This window comes from Schistocerca nitens, chromosome 3 (genome assembly GCF_023898315.1).
Source record: "Schistocerca nitens isolate TAMUIC-IGC-003100 chromosome 3, iqSchNite1.1, whole genome shotgun sequence".
Taxonomy (NCBI): domain Eukaryota; kingdom Metazoa; phylum Arthropoda; class Insecta; order Orthoptera; family Acrididae; genus Schistocerca; species Schistocerca nitens.
In genome coordinates this window covers 92015348-92037271 of record NC_064616.1, presented here as the reverse complement: position 1 = coordinate 92037271, position 21924 = coordinate 92015348, and the positions used below count along the sequence as shown (strand labels likewise).

Genomic DNA, 21924 nt, shown 5'->3' with positions numbered 1-21924 from the left:
TCATTTTAATCTATGCATCCAGATAAATCAAGATTTCCCATTCTGTATAATGCTCGCCTATTTTAGAAAAGTCTCCTTCCTGTAACAACTGTGAATGACAACTTCATACACAGCCTTGGCTGATTATGACTGAGCACCATATGATTAAAAACACCACAGAACAGAGATAATAAGTCACAATTTACATGTTGGCTACACCGTACTAAATACCACAGTTCTTGTTAATTATCTTCTGGGAACGACGATCTCTAAATCACAACTACAATCATGAAACAAATTTAATCTGATCTGTAGATGCAAAGACACACACAAACAAAACATGAAACAAAAAGTAACTTTCAGCATTGTAATTTTCTTTACTTGGCAACAGGTAGAAAGGGTTTCAGAACATGAGACATGAGTCTATTTGAGATTAAGTACAAATGTGATTCAGTACCCTCTGTCAAGGGGGATAGGAGTATAAGCCTTGAACCCTCTCTCACCAGATGACGAAACCTTTCGTTCTGAAAGCTGACATCTGGTTCATGTATTTTTTTGTGCACGAATTAGCAAACCTCTGATAATTTTTTTCTATCAATATTTGATAGTAATTTTTTAAAATACTGTTGGATGTAAGGAGTCATCAATCTTCTGTATAAACGAATCTTTGATAAATATATGATCAAAAACATATTCATGATAAGATGGCCGATTTCATAAATTTCTGATAGCATTTCAGTGCGAAGGTTTATATATGTTTTGAATTTGATGCATATTTCCTGGTAATGGGACATTCTTTAGCATACAGCACTACAAACACTCAATGCATAAAGGTAAAGGAAATGTTTTCTTTCAGATATGTTCACCTAAAGAATTATGACACAATGATATGCAACACTTATAAATTACATTGACAGAAATCAATACAGAAATACTGATTAGCACCTTCTTTTGAATTAAGCCACAGATTACTATGATTTATATGTGGGTGAAAAGGCACTGTGCGATAAATATAAATATAACGAACAGAGGAAACAACACAATTCCTAAAAGTAGCTGAAGACTCAGTTTCTTAATCTTGAAAGAGAGCTGTTCTACAAGATGTACTAAATTGTATTTCGAGAAGCTAAAACATGAATTACAACACTATTCAACAACTTTTAACCTTTTCCATTTTGTTAACAATTTTCCTGATGGAGTCGTGCACTTTTCATATTAGTTGACTATATGAGACTTTTCAGGTTGCAGACTAATTGAAAATGTAGAGATATATGAGACAATAAACTACTAACAGATGAAATGATACACTGAATATGGAATGATAAAAGTAATTTTGCTTCAGTTTAGACAATAATAGAAGACTACATCAAAAACATCCATAATAAACAACTATATATCTGCAACAGCCATTAGTTATATTCGACAAAGAAGCAATCACATTTTCAGGCCCAAATGACAGACTTATGCATCTGAGCAGCTTTAAATAAAGCAAACAGTCTATCAAGGATAGTGCACATTTTAAATAGCTAGCTAGATCACCAATAAGGTGAGTGTCCTCATATAACCATGAAAATGGTACGGAAAACTTAAAATGTTCACTGATTTTTGTCTGTTTTCTCCACTACTGTTTCAATCTATCATCACAGGCTACAGTCCAGCAGATTTTCAGAAGTGAGAGCTGCAATTTCAGCAAAAAATAAATGCTACAGATCATTCCTTTAATCGTGATAATGTAGTGCTAACAAATGTATCCAAAAGTAATGCAAGCCACTCAGTTTCAACACTAACACTGTAGATCTCTAATATTAACTTCATTGTATTCCAGTTCTGTACTGGTAAGTTCACCGATATATAGTAGAAAACAGGAAAAAGGAAAGAAAGAGAAATGAAGAAATATAAGCAAGGAGCAAGCTCCACTGTAACAGTTTACGCAAGAATGAAGTATTGACCATAAACAATATGAAATGATTATTTGCTACAATATATGAACAATGAGTTTTGCCAACCTTAATCATAAATATCATATGTTCTGTGTTTCTAAAGCTCAAATATTTTCTTACATACTTTATTTGCTGCTCTCATCAGTTGCATTAAGAGAAAGCAACACACAATTTTTGTTGTTCTGTTATTTTTAAACATTTATTCAACAACACAAAAGGGAAAAAAAGACACATAATGACTAGCTTCAAAGAAAAAAATCAACTATAAATAAAAATGAATGTGCATATCATTATTACTGAGGCAACAACATGCAGCTAATAAAAAACAAATAAAAATCAAATAATGATAATAATACTATTAATATTAGTATTAATGATAATAATAATAATGAGAAATGCAATATATATGGCACTTTCCTCAAAAGATATAAAATACATGCATTCATCATTCACATACTGTGACATGTAGAAACACAAGGTCCAACAATGGCCAAAGAAAATGTATTATTTACACTAAATTAAAACAACCATTCATATCTTTGTTTTGCATAAATTTTCTTGACTAAACCAGGTTGCATTTCCTTATATATTACCTGAAGACTGAAGTTGTAGTGCATCATGGATGAGGGTGATGCTAGTAGTGCTTTTGAACTCAAAGTTATTACACATACAAAGGATTCTTATTGAGTAATTTGTTTCTGTACTGTCAAATGCAACCTTCATTTTTTTTATAAACACTCAAAACAGCTTACTGACACAAACAGTACGAAATAAGTAAACCCATGATACTTATTAGTGTACTGTACTGTAATGTTCCACTTAGGCAAATTAAATACAAAATGAAGTAAACACACAACAAGGCTGTTAATGCCACATAACTGGAAATACAAATTTTACCAATGGCTCCAGTTTAGCGTTTCACAGAAGGATAAATCAAACCTTCTAAAGTAGCTAGTATAATAGTTGTAGTCACAAAATATTCTGTCATTTCTGCTATTTACTTTCCAAAATATGTAATAATAATAAAAAAAAAGATCCGTGAAATATACCAAATACTATCAGCAGTATAAAAAGTTAAAAAATAAAAAATCTCAGTGTATTTCTGTATTTCAGAAGAGTACAGTGACAGTAAATGTTCGATAACTATAAAAATATGACAGTGCTACATACTAATAAAAAAGTATAGAACATCTTTAAGCAAAGGAAAATAAATCATGTCAGTTCAAACACAACATCTTTGAAAAACAACATATTATTTTTAACTCCTCTGCCTCCCTCCCTCTCCTGAATATTTCTACAAATTTCTGTCACATGTGACAACCTCACAATGACTTACAAATGTTAGATTATTAAGATTATTACCTTTATAGCAATATACACTGAAAAACTATAGTCTTTCTTCAGTCTCAAATGTGGAACAACAAATTGTGGTCCAAAAGATAACACACAATTCTCCCACCATATCAAAGGCAAAAAAGTGTTTCTGTGTGAACTTACTCAAAATTTACAATAAGTAAGGTGTCAGCATAAGCCTGAAACCAACTCTCAGATATGACTACAGCAGAAAAACAAGTGAAATATATATGAGCACTGAACAGTTCAAACTGACATCACATGCAACAATATACAAACCATTAAGAGTTCATAATGGCACTTAACACACATTCATATTGACACACCACGTGTGAAATACTGAGATGACACATCTCTTCAATACAATATGGATAACAGTAAAATGTGTAAAGCTTCAGAATCTTCAGTTCTGACAAATTAAAGCTGCACAGACACTGTGTGGACATAACAGCACAGACGTTTCATACTGATGAAATGAGAAAAAAATGTAGCATGTTATATAAAGAAAACCCACAGAAAAATTAAATACACTACTATGAATGTTTGAATGATCACATGAAGTGACCACATGTTCATGACACCAGAATAAGGATTCATTTTCCATTTAATGAAGGTCCAGCTGATCTCATGATATTGAATCATTGCTGTTTAATAAGAGATATTATTAAGAGTATTAAAAACACACACACAATGAAATGTACGTTGAAAGCAGCATTATACAAGTATTGATTTTCTGGAAGTCACAAAGACACCTATTTTATGGTGGTATCTCTAAAACATTTTTGTAATCATCTGCATTCCATGTAAATAACACAAGAGAAAAAAGATCAGTAGATCACATTCAATTTCCTTGCAAATTAGGAAATCTGATACCTGGCAAAAAAGAAAGAAGGGAGATTGGAGTTTAATGTCCTATCGACAGCAAGGTCATTAGAGATGGTGAACAAGCTCAGATTACGAAAGGGTGGAGAGGAAATCGGCAATGTCCTTTTGAAAGCACCCAGCTGTTATCCACCAGCACTGAGACGAGAGATTTACCACCAAATGACCAAGTGTCTACAAGTTATCAAATGGTGTGTTCTTTCTACTTTTGCTTCCTCCTACATTTTCCATCACAGGACATAGAACTCAGTTAGCGACAGCAATTCAAAACTCTGAATGTTTATGTTACATGGTATGTGTAATAAAGTAGTTTCTACCTGTGTGAATGGTTGTAACTCATTAAAATTTGAAAACTCCTTTTTTAAGTGTTTGGTACTGAAGTCAAAGGCACACAATTAACAATATGACAACCAGGCTGAAACACACACTCTTAATGGAGATGAAAAGCAACTCTGTAAAAGCTTAATACTATTAAGATGACAATAATTTTTAAAATTTCCTTGTAAAGGGACTGTACTGTGACAACTATTCCCATAAACAGCTGCAACAAAGGAGAATGTGATCTGCTCGTATTTACTGTTCTTGCTGACCGTTTTAACAAATTTATGATGCCCAGAGCAGTCACACAAAATACATGCCGAGCATATGCCTAACTCAAATGGGCATTATGAATACAAATAATATGTAAAAAAGCTACTGAATAGATCAGATACTTTTTTCTTTGGAAATAAACTGCTACATATTCCATTTAGTAAGTGAGAAAAAAATTTACATTTTCGTTACTGAGTACGGATGCTACATTCTTGAACTGATTACTACAACAGCTGCCCAACCACTCACCTCTAACCAGGACACAGAAGATAAAATGAATCTATTGCACCAACAAAACTTCCCAATTTCCTACAAGGTACATGATACTGGAGAAAGCTTTGAATTAATTCTTCAGGAAGCTTTTGGTTCTGTTCCGTAATATTTGCTTGATCAGTGTGACCATAGGTGTACTGTTAAACTTCCAGTGCAAACAATACTTAGTGTTTTCAATATGAGAACACCTTGTTCTCAGCATAATTAATTTCAGATATTAAGAATGAGATGAGAAAGTGAAGATGTTATAACACTCGCATCTTCGAATAAGGTATACTGGAATTTGACTCACAAGCTGCCACTAAGCTTCTCGAGTTTTTTTTCTGTGGGTCCAACAAAGGAAAACCAATACAATAAATCTACAAGTAGAATAAGTCTCATCATTGCAAGATACAGACTAAGATTACATTACAAAATTCTTCTAGTTACCAGACACACAATTTTGCCTTCAGGTCTGGCACAGTTAGAGCTACAAGCACTGGAGCATCACAGAATACAATTTTAAGGACAATGCAGATAATAATAAATTTACAACTGATTGAATGAAAAATTCCCATTAATGATTTTTTACTGAATGTGAAAGTTGGTCCCCCTCAAATGTAAATCATTACATGCTTCAACAACAAAGGTGGAGGAAAACTGAAATTAGCTGCCTGAGATAATTATTTCACTCACATCTGCCATCTTACAAAAATAAATAAATAAGTATACTATCACAAGTACTTGTACATCAGCAATAAAATTATAAAATTGCATACAAAAATATTATTTAACAAGACGACAAAATACATAAAGCATTTTTATGACCTTCAGAACAGCTGTTTAATCAAAATTGATTCATGTCGGACACGATGTGAGCTGTGATGTAGTTATACTAATGTGAATTCACGACTGGGGCTTCTTCCCCCCTCGTGGTTTAATTGACTCTGAGATCTGCCACATTGCTTCTTCACATAGAAATTCATCAAAATTGTTGAAGAAAGCAATAATTCGATCATGCTTCTTGAAGGAGTAAGTTCTGAAAGAAATGTTTTTAATGTTATACTGTCAGATCAAACACAAAACATTCAAAATCTGTAATTTCAGCTACTTTGTGACATAACTGAATTAAAAAGTCTGTAAAAACCAGATAAAAATAAATCAACTGACTTTACAGCACAATGATGGCAAATGCGCGCGCACGCGCACGCGCACACACACACACACACACACACACACACACACACACACAAGTTGAATTAAGCTTTTAGACAAAGGAATCTCGGGTTTCAAATTCACATATTTCAGAATTCTGGAAAGGCAGTCATACACTGATGAGCCAAAACATTATGATCACCTGCTAAATAGCTTGTTTGTCCATCTTTGAAATGAAATTATCACTGATTCTGCATATCAGGGATCTAGCAGTTTGTTGGCAATTGTGTGGAGGTATATGGCATTAGATGTCTACCCACAGGTCATGTAATTTGGGTAATGGGCTGCTGATTTGCATGTGTGTCAATGGTGCCTGATAGCGACCTAGATGGGTTCCATTGGATTTATATTAGGTGAATTTGATCATGAAGACATCAAAGTGTGTTCACTATAATGCTCCTTAAACCACTTTAGCATGGTTCTAGCTCCAAGACATGGGCAATTATACTACTGAAAGATGATATCACCATCAGGGAAGACATCAAGCATGAAGGGATCAGGTGGTTTGCAGCTCTCAGCATGTCTTTGATTACTATCATAGATCTCATGAAAGTGCAGGAGAATGTCTCCCATAGCATAATACCATACCCATCAGCCTGCATCCGTGGTGCACTGCACATTTCCAGCCACCGTTCACCTTGATGACGCCATTTGTGATTTACCTGAGGAACCGACCATGTTTCCATTGATCAATGGTCAAATCCCAATGGTCCCATGCCCACTGCAATCATTAACGATGATGTCGTTGAGTCAACATGTGAACACCTAGAGGTAGTCTGCTACGGAGCTCCATGTTCAGCAATGTTCGATGAACACTTGTGTGTGCACCAGAATTGTGCTTTTTTGACAGAGATCATCAACTATCCTATTTTACAGAGCAGATCAGACTCTGAAACCTACGTTCTGAAAAGAGTGTGACATCCAACCATTTAGCACCTAGCGGTAGTTTCGCTGTCCTACCTCTCTTCATAGATGCTCACAATAGTATCATGTGAACATTCAACCAGCTTTGGTGTTTTTGAGATACTCGTTCACAGGCTCTCCGTAACAATAATCTGTTCTTTGTCAAAGTTGCCTATCTCAATGGATTTCCCCAGTTGCAGCCCATATCTTTGCTACTGTGATCGTTTGTCTGTGTCTGCGCCGCTTACATACTTTTGTTACTGTGCCACATGCTTGCAATGCCACCCAGCAGCATCCAATGTCGTGGTGGGCAGTGATCGTAATGTTCTGGCATATCAGTGTGTAGTAGCACATCATGAATAATAATTATCTCTAGCTTTAAATCAAGTCTGGAATGGTATACTCCGAACTTGTACTGGTGCTGGTGCTTCAGAACACTTTCTACAGGACTGAGGATAGTTAAATTGTAATAAATATCTGATAGAGCACTTCCAGCACTCATGCAAGGAACTGAGAGTCAGTCTCTATTCGTATTATGGAAAAATGCTCCATTATATACACTCCTGGAAATGGAAAAAAGAACACATTGACACCGGTGTGTCAGACCCACCATACTTGCTCCGGACACTGCGAGAGGGCTGTACAAGCAATGATCACACGCACGGCACAGCGGACACACCAGGAACCGCGGTGTTGGCTGTCGAATGGCGCTAGCTGCGCAGCATTTGTGCACCGCCGCCGCCAGTGTCAGCCAGTTTGCCGTGGCATACGGAGCTCCATCGCAGTCTTTAACACTGGTAGCATGCCGCGACAGCGTGGACGTGAACCGTATGTGCAGTTGACGGACTTTGAGCGAGGGCGTATAGTGGGCATGCGGGAGGCCGGGTGGACGTACCGCCAAATTGCTCAACACGTGGGGCGTGAGGTCTCCACAGTACATCGATGTTGTCGCCAGTGGTCGGCGGAAGGTGCACGTGCCCGTCGACCTGGGACCGGACCGCAGCGACGCACGGATGCACGCCAAGACCGTAGGATCCTACGCAGTGCCGTAGGGGACCGCACCGCCACTTCCCAGCAAATTAGGGACACTGTTGCTCCTGGGGTATCGGCGAGGACCATTCGCAACCGTCTCCATGAAGCTGGGCGACGGTTCCGCACACCGTTAGGCCGTCTTCCGCTCACGCCCCAACATCGTGCAGCCCGCCTCCAGTGGTGTCGCGACAGGCGTGAATGGAGGGACGAATGGAGACGTGTCGTCTTCAGCGATGAGAGTCGCTTCTGCCTTGGTGCCAATGATGGTCGTATGCGTGTTTGGTGCCGTGCAGGTGGGCGCCACAATCAGGACTGCATACGACCGAGGCACACAGGGCCAACACCCGGCATCATGGTGTGGGGAGCGATCTCCTACACTGGCCGTACACCACTGGTGATCGTCGAGGGGACACTGACTAGTGCACGGTACATCCAAACCGTCATCGAACCCATCGTTCTACCATTCCTAGACCGGCAAGGGAACTTGCTGTTCCAACAGGACAATGCACGTCCGCATGTATCCCGTGCCACCCAACGTGCTCTAGAAGGTGTAAGTCAACTACCCTGGCCAGCAAGATCTCCGGATCTGTCCCCCATTGAGCATGTTTGGGACTGGATGAAGCGTCGTCTCACGCGGTCTGCACGTCCAGCACGAACGCTGGTCCAACTGAGGCACCAGGTGGAAATGGCATGGCAAGCCGTTCCACAGGACTACATCCAGCATCTCTACGATCGTCTCCATGGGAGAATAGCAGCCTGCATTGCTGCGAAAGGTGGATATACACTGTACTAGTGCCGACATTGTGCATGCTCTGTTGCCTGTGTCTATGTGCCTGTGGTTCTGTCAGTGTGATCATGTGATGTATCTGACCCCAGGAATGTGTCAATAAAGTTTCCCCTTCCTGGGACAATGAATTCACGGTGTTCTTATTTCAATTTCCAGGAGTGTAGAAAGAAATGCATGTCCCAAATAATAATTAGAGTTACAAAAATTTACACTCAATATTATTTGATTCATAAATACATAACTACCTGCTAATATGGCACACACTGTTAGACAGAAGCTGGTTATAGATGTCAGAGTCTAAAGAAAATGAGCTCAAAAGGTTTTTCTGAATTTCTTGAAAATAATATTGTGAGTAGTACTGATGCGAATAAAATACAATATTTTTAACAATGTTTGAATTTCTTCTCAGTTCTAGAAGTAATTCTGATGGTAATATTTTAATAAGATGGGACCAAATTTCATAAGAGTCACAGAATGAACTATCCACTGCCTTGCATAAGGAACTGCAGCAGCATTAATCTAGAATGATTCAGAAAATTAATACTAAATTTAAATCAAGATGGTATAAAAGTGAAGCTTTAATGTATAGGGATTAATAAGAGAACTATTTCAGATGATTCAAGCTACCTTTTGGCAATCAGTAAAAGTGAATGTAAAGTACTACAAAACGTGGAGTAACTACGATATTCATTAGGATAGACTCTCTCTATATGAAGGTCTCACTAAATGGTAAATAGTATTCAAGGGGTTTCTTCAACCCCTTCATTTTTCTGCCACCTGTTAATATCACTGGTGATTATTCAATAACACACATTCTTCACTATCATCTTGTAGCCTCCACCACTGCTATATTTTACATCTCTTAACTCTTCAATGGTTTATTATACCAACACACATTTATCTCACACTGCCTTATCCACCTTTTCCCTTCCAGCAACAGTCCTCAAACTAGTGCACTAAAAATTAATATTAATTATAATTAAGTGCTGTATAAATCAAATACATTAACAGAAAGCTTGTGGAGCCTGTGCATGAGTTATTGATACATACCCTTTCTTGAATCTCTTCATATTTTCCACAATATGAAACTGCTGCCATCGTTTTGAGAAATTAATTGCACCCTCAGGCAGGTAATCATTGTTGCCAATGTGAACAAATGTCAGATCCTGAAGAACTAGGCCACTGTAAAGAACGAAAATTGTTGAGTAATCATAAGACTTTTGGTATATCACAGATATTAGGTGAAGAATAAAACTGGAATTGGGTAACTGATGCTGCATGAATGAAGCCCCAGCAATACACACCACAGGCAAAACTGTATGGGTTACTATCTGAAGGCAAGTTGAAAAATGTTTAATTTTCATACTTATAACTTTCAATTTCTTCCTTAAATTCAAACATAACCATCACTCACAGATTAGGCCTTACAAAGAGAGGTTCCCAACACTGGGGTTGCCTTTTTGAAAAAAATTATACAGCGATGTAGGTTAAGGTCCAAGGAATGACAGCCTTCAGTCATTTCCGTTGGTGGGATCTTGTTTGCAGGTAACAAAAATTTAAAAAATAAATTTAAAAAAATTTAAGACTTTCTCTTAATGCAGTTTTAAAAATAGACTCGTAAGTGGAAGTTCTGAAAAATGTTGGTAGGTGTCGCCACAACTAACTTCTGCAATCGAATGTAGTGCTACACACGCATGCTTTGCAGGCACAAAGATAAATACTGGCGCCAAAACCTCTGCATCAATAAATACGAGGGCCGTTCAGAAAGTAACCTCCGGTTGATTTAAAAAAATACACCAAGTTAAATAAAAATATTTTAATATATACATCTTACAACTACATCTTTGCACTATTTTTCTACATAGTCTCCATAGCGATTGAGGCACTTATCGTATCTCTTCACAAGCTTTGAAATTCCTTCTGCATAAAAATCACCCGCTTGTGCCTGGAGCCAGCCTGTGACCGCATCTTTGAGCTCTTCGTCGTCATCAAACCGCTGTGACCCGAGCCATTTCTTCAAATGCATGAAGAGGTGATAATCACTTGGCGCCAGGTCTGGGCTGTAAGGTGGATGGTTGATAACGTCCCACTTGAAGGACTCAAGAAGGGCCGTTGTTCTGCGAGCAGAGTGAGGACAGGCGTTATCGTGCAAAAAAACGATACCGGAAGTCAGCATACCATGGCGTTTGTTCTGTATAGCCCGTCGTAACTTTTTTATTGTTTCACAGTACACGTCTTGATTAATGGTCGTACCGCGTTCCATGAATTCAACCAACAACACCCCTTTGGCATCCCAAAACACCGTTGCCATCAGTTTTCTGGCAGAAAAATCTTGCGAGGCTTTTCTTGGTTTGGTAGGCGAATTTGAATGTGCCCACATCTTTGATTGTTCTTTTGTCTCAGGGTTCACGTACTTAATCCAGGTTTCATCACCGGTCACGATTCTGTTTAACAATGGTTTTCCTTCGTCCTCATAACGTGACAGAAAGTCTAATGCAGAGGCCATTCTTTGAGTTTTGTGGTGGTCGGTAAGAATTTTGGGCACCCATCGTGCACAGAACTTACGGTAACCCAATCTTGCTGTCACTATCTCGTACAAGAGAGTCTTAGAAATCTGTGGAAAACCAGTAGACAACTCCGACATTGAGAAACGTCGATTTTCACGAACTTTTGCAACTGTCTGAACGAGTTCGTCAGTCACCAATGATGGTCTACCACTCCTCTCTTCATCATGAACGTTTTCTCGTCCACTTTTAAATAAACGTACCCATTCACGGACAACTCCTTCACTCATAACTCTTGGTCCATACACGGCACAAAGCTCACGATGAATAGCTGCTGCAGAATATCCTTTGGCTGTAAAAAACCTTATGACAGCACGCACTTCACATTTGGCGGGGTTTTCTATTGCAGCACACATTTCAAACTGCCACAAAAACTAAACTAGCGCAGGTACGACGTTCACTCGACCACGGCTTGATGCCGACTGACCTGTTGAGTGCGTGAACGCACAGATGGCGTCGCTACTCCCCCCACAACCCGCACTGTGACCAATCGGAGGTTACTTTCTGAACCGCCCTCGTAAATTAAAAACAAGGTAGAAGACGAATGTAAACATTATGCCATGTATTCTTTCATGTTTGCTGTTATCTCATTTAAATCCTGTCTGCCTAATAAACTATGAAACTAGAGTGAGACAACAGCAAATGCGGTAGAATATACATATCATGTCATGTTTATATTCATATTATTCTTATGCTGAATAGTGATAGTCAGCTAATGAAGCACGGCAACTGACTACATTTTTAAATCTACGATGACTCTAATTTCTGTGCAGAATTTACTGAAGATGCGTCTGCAAAGATTTTCAAACAGAGAAAAATTTTCGCTAAACTCTCGTTCAGAACACCATCAAGTGCAGTTATTTGGTTCTTGTTGATCATTATCAAAGAAAGCAGCAGTGTAAGTAACAACAAATAGCAGTATCTTGCCATTGTTTCAGTAATGAGACAGTTCCTCTTTTTTTTTTAATTGTAGGCAGTGGTAGCACGCACAAAAGCAAGCTATGCCGCGAGCGGCGACAGGTCGTGAACACTCATTATGAGAATGTGACAAACAATGCATGACACAGTACAATAATGCATTTTCAGCCTAGAGTGATGTAAACACGTATAACAAAGAGAATGGCACTTATCAGATCAAATCAATATAAGCAATCAATTCAAATCAGACAAAGCACATGGAAAAGGAAGGGTACGTATATAAACACGAACGGAGCGCCTGATGTATAGCAATGGCTACCTGGTAAAGCTTAACTGCTAAGCTTACGACTCGAACCAAACTACTGTAGCTGTATCTTCATCTATTCAACCTAAATTGTGTCTCATGTTACAGTGGACCAACTTTGTTTCGATTTGGACGTGCGGTCTAAAACTTTACTCTCCACTTGAATTTCAAGTCTCAAATTTCAGGTGTGGCTTAGATTCGTGATTTTTTCCCCCTTTATTTCATGTCTCATTTTTTCAGGTGCAGCTTAGATTCGAGTAAATACAGTATTTCTAATTTTTCCTTTAGGAATGGTCAGTTTCCTGAATGATTAAAGTACTCAGTAGTAAAGCCACTTTATAAAAAGGGAGAAAGGGATAATGTAGATAATTTTAGACCTATTTCTATGCCATCAGTGTTTGCAAAAGTTATTGAAAGGCAGTGTATGTAAGGATAATTGATCATTTTATATCACATGATTTGCTATAAAATGTACAGTTCGCCTTTAGAAGTCATTTAACAACTGAAAATGCTATATACTCTTTTCTCTGTGAGGTATTGGATGGATTGAACAAAAGTTTTTGAACGCTTGGCATATTTTTTGATTTAACTAAGGTATTTGATTGTGTCGATCACAAAATATTGCTACACAAGTTTGACCATTACAGAATATGGGGAGTAGCTCACAATTGGCTCACCTCTTACTTTAGCGACATACAGCAAAACGTCATTATTCACAATGTTGATAATGGCTGTGATGTGGTGTACAGTCAAGTGGGGGGTGCCCCAGAAATCAGTGTTAGAGCCACTCTTGTTACTTATTTATATAAATGATATGTCCTCTAGTATTACTGATAACTTTAAAATACTTCTGTTTGCTGATGACACTAGCTTGGTAGTATTGGATGTTGTGTGCAACATTGGCCCTGGTTCAAATAGTGCAGTTCACGACAAGTTCACAGCTTGTAGAAAATAAACTAACGCTAAATCACAGTAAGACTCAGTTTTTACAGTTTGTAACACACAATTCAACAAAACCTGACATTTTAATTTCACAAAATGGGCATATGATTAGTGAAACTGAACAATTCAGATTTCTAGGTGTTCAGACAGATAGTAAGCTGTCGTCGAAAGCCCACGCTCAGGATCTCGCTCAAAGACTTAATACCGCCATTTTTACTATTTGAACGGTATCTGGAGTGAGTGATCGTTCGACACGAAAATTAGTCTACTTTGCTTATTTTCATTTGCTTATGTCATACGGTATAATATTTTGGGGTAACTCTTCCCATTCTAAAAGGATATTTTTGGCTCAGAAACGGGCAGTTCAGGCAATAAGTGGTGAAGTTCACAAACCTCTAGTCGACCCCTATTCACGAGTATGGGATAAAAAGAAAAAAAAGGTTTGATGGTACCAGAAATCAAACCCAGATCCCTCTGTACCAAAGAAAGCAATGTTAACCATACGGCTATTGAGGCAGTTCCCTACTGCTTAAATTACCTGAAATAAAATAGTAACTTAATTAGACATAGCAAGCAATTCTGGGAAGAGAGGGCTCCGGTTCTATCAGCAATTGGAATAGTTTGGCACAGCATATGACTGATGTCCCTGCCTCATTGGAAAGCATCAGATGCAGTTCCTCAGCAGCTTTTGCGGTGGCCAGAGGGCTGCATCAGCCATGCAGCTACACTGCTCAGTGACCATTCCAGCCACAGCCACAGCCACAGCTCACAGTACTCTGAATCAGTTACTGACAATGTCTGCTACGAAAGTGTCATTTACATACAGTTGTATATGATGAAAAACTAATGGAAAAGGTGTCCAAATTCCTTTACCCAGGTCGCTGAAACGTATCACTTCAAAGTCACTCCACAAGTGCCTCGAAGTTGGCAGTATGACTCACAAACAAACGAGGAATGTGAGGTGCTGCATATTCTAAACTAATTTCAGCACAACGACAAAACCCAGTTTCGACATTCCTACAAGGTTTCTGCTTACGACATTGACATTCCACATTACCGCCATCTATCAGAACGTCGTATGTCGGTGTGCGACCACCTGCTTCTATATAGTTGTGTTGTTTTACCACTTTGACTACAGTTCTTGTTTATTAAAAAAGTCTCACCAAAATGACGTCATTCACTGAGCGACAATCTGTCGCTTCATGGAGTGCTGTCATACAGTCGGGTTTTAAATCACAACAACAGATGCACGAGTTTTACAAGCAAGGAAAAGAATTTGTTTCTGTTCGTGGGCATCCATCAGTTTCTCCTGATAAAGTTTTAGAGTGTAGCTCGAAAGCTCTAGGACTCTGTCAAATTGGAGGAAAGCAGAGCTACTTCAAAACTTGTAAGATACTGAAGTAAACGATGTGGAACAAAGCCCTTTTGGAGAGAACAGAGTATTTTTAAGTAATCCTGTAAAGAGAACAACAATCCTCATTCAGTTACAGATCTTGATTTATTCCAAACAGAGGCAGTTTGTTGGCACATTTACAGATATTGTAGTAGGAAAGAATACTCCACAGCAGTGAGTTGTCAATTTCTTTAAAAGAATGTGAACTTTTTCTTTGGGTGTGAGTGCATGTGGGGGGGGGGGGGGGGGAGGGGGGGGGAGGCACATCACTTAAAATGGTGTTAAGAAGTATGAGCTTCTGCTTTAAGAACTTAGATGGACAAAAACTGTTGCTCAAAAAAGATCATGTTCTTGGGGCTCGTAGTATCTTCTTACAATTAATTACAGGAAAGGATATGCATTCAATTATATGGTTAGATGCAACCTGGGTCAATGCTAGAGAAGCAGTTGACGAATGCTTGACAGGTGATACTCCAAATAGCAGTAGCCATCAGCCAACAGGAAGAGGAGTCAGATTAATTGCAGCTCACGCAAGTTCTTCAAATGATTTTAAGCACTGTGGACTCTTAGTTTTTAGATCGAGAAAAACCTGTGACTACCATGATGATATGAACTGCCAATAATTTCTGCAGTGGTTTACAAATTTGTTGCTACGGTTTACATTTCTTACTATATTTGTAATGGGTAATGCATCTTACCATTTAGTGCTATTAGACAAAGCTCAAACAACTCGTGACTGCGAAGAACCTATGATGCAGTGGTTGCCAGTGATACACATTGCTGCAGCATGAGTATGACGTAGATGCTGTTATATTCCCTTGTGAAATAACATAGAAAAACCTGTGACACCTATCGCTTTATCACTGCCATTTCAACCCAGGTGAATTGGTTTGGAGTGATGTCAAGACTTCATTCGAAATAATAACAAGTCTTTTACTATAACAGAAGTGGAAAGGCTGTTGCATAAACATATTACTACTGTACAAACCACCACAAGGAGAAAGAAAGGTTTTTTTTTTTTTTTTGTCCACAACTACAATGGTCATTAGCGCCCAGACTAAGTTAGAAATTCACCGCGAGGCACAAGGTGAAAACAGCAACTAAAAGGGACAATACTATAAAAGACAGACAGGCAGAGGATTAAAAAAAAGACAAACAGCATAATCAAATGCCCTTAGACAGGTTTGTCAAGTTGATAAAACGAAGAACGCAAGCAGCTGCTCCTGGGTCATCCGCTAAAATGGCATCCATAGTACATGGCAGGCCAAGATCAAGACGCAGTGTATTAAAATCCGGACAGGACGTTAAATGTGGCAGACCGTCAGCAATTGCCAACATGGGCAGAACGGCGCCGGCGCAGCCATCAGCAGATGGCGATGGCTGAACCGGCGGTGTCCAATTCGTAACCGGGCCAAAACGACCTCCTCCCGCCGAGAAGGGCGTGAGGAGGACGTCCAAGCCACAGGAAGAGGTTTCAAGGCCCGAAGCTTGTTGTCCGTAAGTGCAGCCCAATCGGCATCCCACAGCGATAAAATGCGCCGACAAATGACCCTGCTACAATCTGATGAAGGGACACAACAAGAAGCTGTCTGAGGCTGGAGGACTGCAGCCTTGGCCGCGGCATCTGCAGCTTCGTTCCCAGGGATACTGACATGGCCAGGAACCCACATAAAGCTAACCGGAGAACCGTCGTCCACCAGCTGCTGAAGAGAGCGTTATATCCGGTGCACGAAAGGGTGAACCGGATACGGATCACTGAGGCTCTGGATGGCGCTCAGGGAATCGGAGCAGATGACATAAGCAGAATGTCGGTGGCGGCAGATGTAAAGAACAGCCTGGTAGAGGGCAAAGAGCTCAGCTGTGAAGACCGAACAATGGCCATGGAGCCGGTATTTGAAACTTTGTGTCCCGACAATAAAAGAACATCCGACACCGTCATTGGTCTTAGAGCAATCTGTATAAATGAAGGTAATATTAATGAACTTCGAACGAAGTTCGACAAAATGGGAGTGGTATACCGAACCGGGAGTAATCTCCTTTCGGAGCGAGCTGAGGTCAAGGTGAACGCGAACCTGAGCCTGGAGCCAAGGTGGCGTGTGGCTCTTGCCCACTCTAAAGGTTGCAGGGAGTGAAAAATCAAAGTGTTGAAGGAGGTGACGAAAGCGAACTCCAGAGGGTAGCAGGGCAGAGACATACAACCCTTATTGACAGTCGAGAGAGTCGTCAAAAAAGGAACAACAAGACGGGTGGTCGGGCATTGACAGTAGCCAACAGGCATACCGACAAAGCAGTATATCGCGCCGGTAGGTGAGTGGCAATTCACCGGCTTCAGCATGAAGACTCTCGACGGGACTAGTATAAACGCTCCGATCACAAGACGTAAACCCCGATGTTGTATGGAGTTGAGGCGGCGTAAGATGGACGGCCGTGCAGAGGAGTATACGAAGCTCCCATAATCCAGCTTGGAGCGGACGATCGACCGATATAGGTGAAGTAGGACGGTTCGATCTGCTCCCCACGACATACCACTGAGAACACGGAAGACTTTTAGAGAACGGATACAACGGGCAGCCAAAATTGACACATGTGGAGACCAGCTAAGTTTCCTGTCAAATGTAAGACCTAAAAATTTTGTTGTCTCCACGAATGGGAGAGCAACGGGACCGAGTCGTAAGGACGGTGGGAGAAACTCTTTGTAGCGCCAGAAGTTAATACAGACCGTCTTCTCGGCAGAAAAACGGAAGCCACTGGCGACACTCCAGGAGTAAAAATGGTCAAGAGAACACTGAAGACAGCGCTCCAGGAAACATGTACACTGCGCACTGCAATAGATGGTAAAATCGTCCACGAAAAGGGAGCCTGATACATCACCTGGGAGGCAATCCATTATTGGATTGATCGCTATAGCGAAGAGAGCAACGCTCAAAACTGAGCCCTGTGGCACCCCATTCTCCTGGCGAAAGGTGTCTGACAGAACCCACACGTACCCTGAACTGTCGATCCATTAAAAAGGAACGAATAAAAAGAGGGAGGCGACCGCGAAGACCCCATGTATGCATGGTGCGGAGAATGCCCGCCCTCCAACAGGTGTCGTAAGCCTTCTCCAAATCAAAGAACACAGCCGCGGTTGGGCGCTTCCGCAAGAAGTTATTCATAATGAAGGTCGACAAGGTAACCAGATGGTCAACAGCAGAGCAGCGCCTACGAAATCCACATTGTACATTGGTAAGTAGGCATCGAGATTCGAGCAGCCAAACCAAATGAGAGTTAACCATTCGCTCCATCACCTTACAGACACAGCTGGTAAGCGAGATGGGTCAGTAACTGGAAGGCAAGTGCTTGTCCTTCCCCGGCTTAGGAATCGGTACAACAATAGACTCGCGTCAGCATGCGGGAACATGTCCCTCAATCCAGATGCGATTATAAGTACGAAGAAGGAAACCTTTACCCGCAGGAGAAAGGTACTTCAGCATCTGAATACGAATAGAATCAGGCCCTGGAGTGGAGGACCGTGACCGGGCAAGTGCATTTTCGAGTTCCCGCATGGTGAATGGGGCATTATAACTTCCACGATTCGAGGAGCGGAAGTTAGGTGGCCTAGCCTCTTCTGCCTGTTTCCGGGGGAGGCAGGCAGGGTGGTAATGAGCGGAGCTCGAAACCTCTGCAAAAAAGTGGCCGAAGGCATTGGAGATATCCTCAGGGGCCACAAGAAGTCATTCGCGACTGTCAAGCCAGAAACTGGTGAGTGGACCTTAGTGCCAGATAGCCGGCGCAGGCTACCCCAGACAACAGAAGAAGGAGTAAAATTGTTGAAGGTGCTTGTGAAAGCAGCCCAGCTGGCTTTCTTGCTTTCTTTAATAATACGACGACACTGCGCACATAATGGTTTATAATTGATGCAATTCGCCACTGTAGGGTGGCGTTTAAAGGTGCGTAAAGCACATCGACGAGCACGTAAAGTGTCTCTACATGCTGCGGTCCACCAGGGGACAGGTACGCGACGTGGAGAAGTAGTAGTGTGAGGGTTGGAATATTCAGCAGCAGTGAGAATGACTTCCGTGAGGTGTGCGACCTGACTATCGCAGGTTGTGAAGGTTTGATTCTGAAAGGTCGCCCTGGAAGAGAAGAGCCCCCAGTCTGCTTTGGAGATGTTCCAACTAGTTGAGCACGGAGAGGGGGTATGATGCAGGAGATGGATAACACATGTGAAGTGGTCGCTCAAATATGTATCAGAAAGTGCATACCACTCAAACCGGCGTGCAAGTTGGGTAGTACATATAGAGAGGTCTAAATGGGAATAGGTGTGAATTGTGTCCGAAAGAAAAGTGGGGGCACCAGTATTGAGGCAGACAAGATTGAGCTGGTTGAAAAGGTCTGCTAACAGGGAGACCCTCAGGCAGGATGCTGGAGAGCCCCAAAGGGGATGGTGGGCATTGAAGTCTCCAGTTAACAAAAATGGTGCAGGTAGCTGAGCAATAATTTGCATCATGTCTGCCCTGGTAACGGCAGACGACGATGGAGTGTAAATGGTACAAATGGAAAATGTAAAAGTGGGGAGAGTAATTCGGACGGCAACTGCCTGCAGGCCAGTGTGCAATGTGATGGGATCGTAGTAAATATCATCCCAGACCAGCAACATAACCCCTCCATGAGCCGGAATACCTGCCACAGGGGGTAGGTCAAAATGCACAGAGGTGTAGTGTGCCAATGCAATTTGATCGCATGGGCGTAGCTTCGTTTCCTGGAGGGCTACGACGAGCAGACGGTGCAAGCGGAGCAGCAACTTTAAGTCCTCTCGGTTGGAGCGAATGCTGCGAATATTCCAGTGAATAAGTGCCATTGTAAGAAGAAAAAGAAGATGCAAGAAGGGGTCACCTCGAAGCCCCGCTGAGGGCCTGGCTTCGAGCGAGCACTGCCGCTGCTATCAGTAGGCAGACAGTCATCGTCCATTAGTTCTATAGGTTCATCGGCCATCTTGTTAAGATGGCCAGGAGGGGGAGCTTCCTCCGCCGGTGAACGGCCAGATGTTCGGCTACCAGCGGTGCGGCCAGGCGAAACGGATGACGGCCTGGGGCGGCAACCGCTGGGTGGTGCAGGAGAAGAAATGCGCCGTGGCGGAGAAGGAGAACTGTGCTTCCTATGAGCCTTCTTGGAAGGTCGTTTAGTGGAAGTACTGGTCGATGGCTGGGAGTTCGAGGTACGTAGGAAGTCTGCACGGGACAGTTCCTTCTTGAAGACCCGTGCATCTGACTTCTGGGTCTTGATCTTGGCAGAAGCTGATAAAGGTGCTTGTGTCTGAGGGGTGACAGGAGGAAGAGGAGATGTCGACCGGGCAATCTTAGCACTGGCAGAACGGACGACCGTAGTGCTGAAGGTCAGATCGCATGTCTGCGTCGCCACCTCCCTGGTAGTCCGAGGAGAGGCGAGGACAGTACTGTATTTCTCCACTGGGAGCAGCGTGGGCTTCCTACTAGCAAATAGCTTGTGAGCAGCCGAGGTGGACACTTTCTCTTTGACCCAAATTTCCTGTATACAACGTTCTTCCTTGTAGATGGGACAGTCGCGGGAGAACGCTGCATGGTCACCCTGACAGTTCACACAACGAGGAGACGGAGGTGGACAGTCACCCTCATGGGCATCCCTGCCACAAGTGACACATTTAGCCGCATTGGAACAAGACTGGCGAGTGTGATTAAAACGCCGACACTGGTAACAGCGCGTAGGTGTCGGGACATAGGGGCGAACAGAAATAACCTCGTAGCCCGCTTTGATGCGCGACTGCAGCTGAACACTATCGAAGGTCAAGAAAAGTGTCCAGGTCAGTACAAGGTCATTGTTGACCTTTTTCATGACCCTATGGACAGCCGTCACGCCCTGCTCAGCGAGGAAAGACTGAATCTCCTCGTCAGTCAATCCATCGAGTGATCTAGTATATACCAAACCACGAGACGAATTCAAAGTGCGGTGAGCCTCCACCCGGACAGGGAATGTGTACAAGAGTGTGGCCCGAAGCAGTTTTTGTGCCTGAAAGGCGCTCTCAGTTTCTAGTAGCAAGGTACCGTTACGCAACCTGGTACAAGACTTGACAGATCCAGCTATGGCATCTACGCCCTTCTGGATAACGAAAGGGTTGACAGAGGAAAAATCCTTTCCGTCCTCAGATCGAGAAACTACGAGGAACTGTGGGGCAGGCGGTAGTACTATTGTCACTGGTGGCTGTTTAAGTTTTCGTTTTTGGGCAGAAGTCGAGAGAGAAGAAGAAGAGAAATCCATTGTGGAGGAATCCCTCATGATTGCCAGCGTCTCCGATGGCGCGCTCCTTCCTTGTGGGGACCCTCTCAGAGGGCACTCCCGCCTTAGGTGAATGTTTACACCTCAGGTCACACCTCCTGAGAAACGGACGGAGGGACCAATCGGCATGGTCGGAAAGTGTCAACTCAGGCAATCACCCCTCCCTGGGCCTGGCCTTTACCAGGGGGTACGTGCGTGCCTTACTTGTCTACCCAGGGTGGAGAATTACGCGTTTCCCCATCACCGGCTACGCGTGCGAACGTGTGGGTCGGCCTTCAGGCACGCACAGGGAGGAAGGAGGAAGAGGAAAAAGAAGGGAGAGAGGGAGAGAAAGGACAGTCTCAAACGCCGAGGCAGAGACCAGAGAAGGCAAGGAGAAGAAGGCAAGGAGAAGAAGGCAAGGAGAAGAACGCAAGGAGAAGAACGCAAGGAAAAGGAGGCAAGGGAAAGAGTAAGACAGTGAGATGGGGAAGAACAAAGAAAGGAACCAACCAAAGGAAGGAAGAAACCAGAAGAAGTGAAAAAACCAAAATGACCGCAAATATAGGTCGTGGAACCGTCCGTCTCCGGACGCAGGC

At 41.9% G+C, this 21924-nt stretch overlaps 1 protein-coding gene across 5 annotated transcripts in view; it reads right to left on the bottom strand.

Moving 5' to 3' along the window:
- Positions 1-2337: 2337 nt before the first annotated feature.
- Positions 2338-21924, bottom strand: part of LOC126248069 (guanine nucleotide-releasing factor 2) — a 463467-nt gene continuing 443880 nt past the window's right edge. For all 5 annotated transcript variants that reach the window (XM_049948716.1, XM_049948717.1, XM_049948714.1 and 2 more), the window contains 2 exons: positions 9985-10116; positions 2338-6036 (listed from right to left, as the gene is read on the bottom strand). In XM_049948716.1, coding sequence (XP_049804673.1) covers positions 5904-6036; positions 9985-10116 — 265 coding nt within the window. In that variant the 3' untranslated portion in view covers positions 2338-5903. The remainder of the gene's footprint in view (positions 6037-9984; positions 10117-21924) is intronic.